The sequence below is a fragment of the Bison bison genome, unplaced genomic scaffold, assembly GCF_000754665.1.
Source record: "Bison bison bison isolate TAMUID 2011002044 unplaced genomic scaffold, Bison_UMD1.0 scf7180017864213, whole genome shotgun sequence".
NCBI classification, from domain to species: Eukaryota; Metazoa; Chordata; class Mammalia; order Artiodactyla; family Bovidae; genus Bison; species Bison bison.
Genome location: NW_011494785.1, coordinates 11,842,086 through 11,848,222, shown reverse-complemented (window position 1 = coordinate 11,848,222; position 6,137 = coordinate 11,842,086). Strand labels below are relative to the sequence as shown.

The window sequence follows — 6,137 nt, the reverse complement described above, 5'->3', positions numbered from 1 at the left end:
CCGGGCCCCGCGTCGGACCTTCCGCCCCAAGGCGGGCACCCCGGCCCACCCCGCGCGGACCCACCTTGACGTCCTCGTCCTCGTCCTCGCCCTCCCAGCGGTCCCCGCCGGCAGTGCCGCCGCCCCCCACCTTCCGCACCGGGTCTTCCACTGAGAACGTGTCCGCGTCTGCGGGAAGAGAGTCGCGTTAATGACAGTCTGGGGCCAGCGCCGGGCCGTCCCGGCCCGACCCCCGAGCTTCTCCTCACCCCAGGAGTCGGAGTCCCCAGCCGCCGCCGCCGCCGCCGCCGCCATATCGAGCCGGGCGTGAGCGTGTGTGAGAGAAGACCGGGGAGAGTTAGCGCGGCGGAGGTGAGTCACCGGATCCGCGCTCGTCGCCCGCGCGGGGAACGCTGGGACCGCGGCTGACTCAACGGCTCGAGGCCCCGCCCCCGTCGGCGGCCCGGAAGGGGGCGTGGGGGCGCGGCCGGAAGGGGCGTGGGGCGCGACGGGCGCGCGGGTTCTTCCGCGCTCCACTCGGCGCCTGAGGGGTCCAGTGGGCCAGTGGCAGAGGGAGGGGAGGGCCGGCCCACGTCGCGCGCCCCGGGAAGGAACAGGGAGGGCGGGGACCGTGGCGGCGCCCTGTCTGGCGCTTAGCTGTCGCCTGCCCTCTCCCGTCCTCCCAGGCCACCCTGCGCCCGCCCCAAGCGGCGCGGCGCGCCCTCTGCTCGCGTGGACCCCGTCCCCAGGCGCGGGTGACAGCGGCAGACAGTCCGCACGCCGCGCCCGGCTGTGGGCGGCGGACTGGCCTCCACGTCCCCGGGGCGCGCTATGGCGTGCTGGGCGAGATGGGCCTCTGGAACCCGAAGGGCGCAGGGCGCCGGGAGAAGCGAGAGGAGAGCACCGAGTTCCTGGCAGTCTCCCAGCCGAACAGCTCAGATTGAGCTCCCGGCACGTCTGCCGGCAGTGCGTCACGAAGGGATCGAAGGGAACCCCGGGGCCCGAGGACCTTCCCTTCTGTGAGCCCCCTGAACCCAGTACACGATTCATTCTTTCGCAGAATGATTTAGGAGCACAGCTAAACTTATCTGCTCTAGCCTTACCCTTAAGCGCACAATCAAGCAGTAAAAACAGACATGTAAATGATTTCGATACAGTGCAATGACTGCAACAAAAAGAAGCGTTGGGAGGTTAAATGCAAAAGGTTAACGTTAACCGCGGAGGGGAGCGGTAGGGTATTTGAAAGGTTTCCAGAAAGTGAGCGCTGCAGTAAGGAGTTTTAAACACCCAGTGAAATTTGCTCTAGAGCGTTTCCGGTAGAAAGTACGCAGGTAGTCCCTGATATGACTGGCTACTGGAGATAAGCTGAACAGGTAAAGTGATTCTAATAAAGGGCTTAAGACGGGCTATCAGGGAAGCACAGTAATGCTGAAGAAGCTGAAGTTGAACGGTTCTATGCAGATAACACCACCTTTATGGCAGAAAGTGAAGAGGAACTAAGCATCTTGATGAAAGTGAAAGACGAGAGTGGAAAAAGTTGGCTTAAAGCTCAACATTCACAAAACTAAGATCATGGCATCTGGTCCCATCACTTCATGGCAAATACATGGGGAAACAGTGTCAGACTTTATTTTGGGGGGCTCCAAAATCACTGCAGATGGTGATTGCAGCCATGAAATTAAAAGGCGCTTACTCCTTGGAAGGGAAGGTATGACCAACCCAGATAGCATATTAAAAAGCAGAGACGTTACTTTGCCAACAAAGGTCCGTCTAGTCAAAGCTATGGTTTTTCCAGTGGTCATGTATGGATGTGAGAGTTGGACTGTGAAGAAAGCTGAGCGCCGAAGAATTGATGCTTTTGAACTGTGGTGTTGGAGAAGACTCTTAAGAGTCCCTTGGACTGCAAGGAGATCCAACCAGTCCATTCTAAAGGAGACCAGTCCCGGGTGTTCTTTGGAAGAACTGATGCTGAAGCTGAAACTCCAATACTTTGGCCACCTCACGCGAAGAATTGACTCATTGGAAAACACTCTGATGCTGGGAGGGATTTGGGGGAAGGAGAAGAAGGGGACAACAGAGGGTGAGATGGCTGGATGGCATCACTGACTTGATGGACATGAGTTTGCGTGAACTCCAGGAGTTGATGATGGACAGGGAGGCCTGGCATGCTGCAATTCATGGGGTCACAAAGAGTCAGACACGACTGAGCAACTGAACTGAACTGATGAAGACCTACAAGACCTAGAACTAACACCCAAAATACATGTGCTTTTCATTATAGGGGACTGGAATGCAAAAGTACGAAGTCAAGAAACACCTGGAGTAACAGGCAAATTTGGCCTTGGAGTACAGGAGGAAGCAGGGCAAAGGCTAACAGAGTTTTCCCAAGAGAAAGCACTGGTTGTAGCAAACACTCTCTTCCAACAACACGAGAGAAGACTCTACGCATGGACATCACCAGATGGTCAACACCAAAATCAGATTGATTATATTCTCTGCAGCCAAAGATGGAGAAGCTCTATACAGTCAGCAAAAACAAGACCAGGAGCTGACTGTGGCTCAGATCATGAGCTCCCTATTGCCAAATTCAGACTTAAATCGAAGAAAGTAGGGAAAACCACTAGACCATTCAGGTATGACCTAAATCAAATCCCTTACAATTATACAGTGGAAGTGAGAAATAGATTTAAGGAACTAAATCTGATACAGTGCCTGATGAACTATGGGCAGAGGTTCGTGACATTGTAGAGGAGACAGGGATCAAGGCCATCCCCAAGAAAAAGAAATGCAAAAAAGCAAAATCGCTGGCTGAGCAGGCCTTACAAATAGCTGTGAAAAGAAAAGAAGCAAAAAGCAAAGGAGAAAAGAAATTTGAATGCAGAGTTCCAAAGAATAGCAAGGAGATATAAAAAAGCCTTCCTTTGTGATCAATGCAAAGAAATAGAGGAAAACAGAATGGGAAAGACTAGAAATCTCTTCAAGAAAATTAGACATACCAAGGGAACATTTCATGCAAAGATGGGCTCAATAAAGGACAGAAATGGTATGGACTTAAAAGAAGCAGAAGATATTAAGAAGAGGTGGCAAGGATACACAGAGGAACTGTACAAAAAAGATCTTCCTGACCCAGATAATCACCATGGTGTGATCACTCACCTAGAGCCAGACATCCTGGAATGTGAAGTCAAGTGAGCCTTAGGAAGCACCACTATGAACAAAGCTAGTGGAGGTGATGGAATTCCAATTGAGCTATTTCAAATCCTGAAAGATGATGCTGTGAAAGTGCTGCACTCAATACGCCAGCAAATTTGGAAAACCCAGCAGTGGCCACAGGACTGGAAGAAGTCAGTTTTCATTCCAATCCCAAAGAAAGGCAATGCCAAAGAATGCTCAAACTGCTGCACAATTGCATTCATCTCACATGCAAGTAATGCTCAAAATTCTCCAAGCCAGGCTCAACAGTACGTGAACCATGAACTTTCTGATGTTCAAGCTGGTTTTAGAAAAGGCAGAGGAACCAGAGATCGAATTGCCAACATCTGCCATATCATCAAAAAAGCGAGAGTTCCAGTAAAATATCTATTTCTGCTTTATTGACTTATGACAAAGGCTTTGACTGTATGGATCAACACAAACTGGAAAATTCTTCAAGAGATGGGAATACCAGACCACCTGACCTGCCTCTTGAGAAACCTGTATGCAGGTCAGCAAGCAACAGTTAGAACCGGACATGGAACAACAGACTGGTTCCAAATAGGAAAAGGAGTACGTCAAGACTGTATATTTAACTCAATGTATTTAAATATAAATATATTAAATAAATGACTATTATTTAAGTAAGTTAACTTATTTAACTTATATGCAGAGTACATCATGAGAAATGCTGTGCTGGATGAAGCACAAGCTGGAATCAAGATTGCTGGGAGAAATAGCAGTAACATCAGATATACAGATGATACCTGCCTTATGGCAGAAAGCGAAGATGAACTAAAGAGCCTCTTGATGAAAGTGAAAGAGGAGAGTTAAAAAGTTGGCTTAAAGCCCAGCATTCAGAAAAGTTAAGATCATGGCATCCGGTCCCATCGCTTCATGGCAAATAGATGGGGAAACAGTGGAAACAGCAGCAGTGATTTTTTTGGCTCCAAAATCATTGTGGGTGGTGACTGCAGCCATTAAATTAAAAGACGCTTACTCCTTGGAAGGAAAGTTATGACCAACCTAGGCAGCATATTAAAAAGCATGTGCGTTACTTTGCCAACAAAGGCCCATCTAGTCAAGGCTATGGTTTTTCCAGTAGTCATGTATGGATGTGAGAGTTGGGACTATAAGGAAATGTGAAGGCCAAAGAAATGATGCTTTTGAACTGTGGTGTTGGAGAAGACTCCTGAGAGTCCTTTGGACAGCAAGGAGATCCAACCAGTGCATCCTAAAGGAAGTCAGTCCTGAATATTCATTGAAGGACTGAAGCTCAAGCTCCTCCAATACTTTGACCACCTGATGGAATGAACTGACTCATTGAAAAAGACCCTGATGCTGGGAAAGATTGAAGGCGAGAGGAGAAGGGGACGACAGAGAATGAGATGGCTGGATGGCATCACCGACTCAATGGACGTGAGTTTGAGTGAACTCTGGGAGTTGGTGATGGACAGGGAGGCCTGGCGTGCTGCTGTTCTTGGATTTGCAAAGAGTCGGACACGACTGAGGGACTGAAGATGGGCTAAGCTGCACTCTGTCCTTTTGGCCTTTGGGCTCCACTGCAGGATTTTCAGAGGCGTGCAGTTTCAGATATTTTTTGTTTTGTTTCTGCTGTTTCCTAGTTTGTTTTTGAATATGTAACACCTCCTTGGTACAACATTCAAGTTGTAGAAAGGTATATACAATCATCAGCCGTTGTGTCTTTTTCTAGTGGCAACCATTGTTCCCGATTTCCTGTGTATCTTTTCATTTAATAGTCTTCCAAAAAATATTCCACAGTCCACTTACTCAAAGTTTGTTCTTGATCAGCAACACCTGAGAGCTCTCTGACCCAGTCCCAGATGACTATGTTAAGGTGTGAGAGGCAATGCTCCGCAGCCTTCCGTTTATAAAGAGGGATTAAAGGAGGCAAGACAGAGGGCAAAGACTAGAATGTAAGGTCCCTAAGACACAATCTTTCATTCACAGTTATATCTCCAGCATTCAGCACAGTATCTACCATATAAGTAAATATTTTATGAATTGAGAATACAACCCTAAAGTAAGACAATGGCAACTGAGAGGCAGGAAGCAATCTGGAAGGTAGTTAACTGTCAGAACCAACAGGATTTAGTGGCTGTGATGATTAATTTTATGTGTCACTTTGGCTGGGTACTCAGTTTTTGGTCAAACACTAGTCTAATTTTTGCTGTGAATGTATTTTTTGTTTGTAATTACCTTTAAATCAGAGAATGAGATGGTTGGATGGCATCACTGACTCAATGGACATGAGTTTGAGTGGGCTCCGGGAGTTGGTGCTGGACAGGGAAGCCTGGCGTGCTGCGGTCCACGGGGTTGCAGAGTCGGACATGACTGACTGGGCTGACTGAACCTTTAAATCAACAAACTTTGAGTAAAACAGGTTACCCTCCATAAGGTGGATGGGTTTTATCCAATCAATTGAAGGCATTGAGGAAACACTGAGGAAAAAGGAATTCTGCCTGCAGACTGCGTTTGGACTCTGCAGCATCAGCTCTTCCTGGGGGCTCCAGCCTGTGGACCTTCTGTGCAGAATTGAGACTTGCCAGCTCCCACAATTACGTGAGCTAATTTCTCTGATTTTTTTTTTTTTTTTTTGCCACACCCCACAATTTGCACCATCTTAATGCCCCCAACCAGGGATTGATCTGAGCCCTCAGCAGTGAAAGCTGGGCATGCTAACCACTGCACCGCCAGGAATTCCCTGTGAGCCAGTTTCTTAAAATGTTCTCTCCATAGAGACACATCCTGTTGGTTCTGTTTCTCTGAATGAACCCGATTAATACAGTGACAAACTGGATATGGAGGAGGAGGGGAAGGAATCAGTAGAGGATGATGCTTTTGGAGACTGGAGGAGTGGAAGTGACACCCACCTAGAGGTACTCAAGTCAAAAACCTGGGAGCTATCCTTGCATTCCTCCTCCCACTTACCTCTTTTTTTTTTT

General features: G+C 48.4%; 1 protein-coding gene across 1 annotated transcript in view; it reads right to left on the bottom strand.

Annotated features, from left to right (window-relative positions):
* The window catches only part of EIF3J (eukaryotic translation initiation factor 3, subunit J), a 19,497-nt gene extending 19,079 nt beyond the window's left edge, over window positions 1-418 (bottom strand). The window contains exons 1-2 of the mRNA XM_010845190.1: window positions 249-418; window positions 65-168 (exon numbers count right to left, since the gene is read on the bottom strand). Coding sequence (XP_010843492.1) covers window positions 65-168; window positions 249-294 — 150 coding nt within the window. The 5' untranslated portion in view covers window positions 295-418. The remainder of the gene's footprint in view (window positions 1-64; window positions 169-248) is intronic.
* Between the last annotated feature and the right edge of the window lie 5,719 nt (window positions 419-6,137).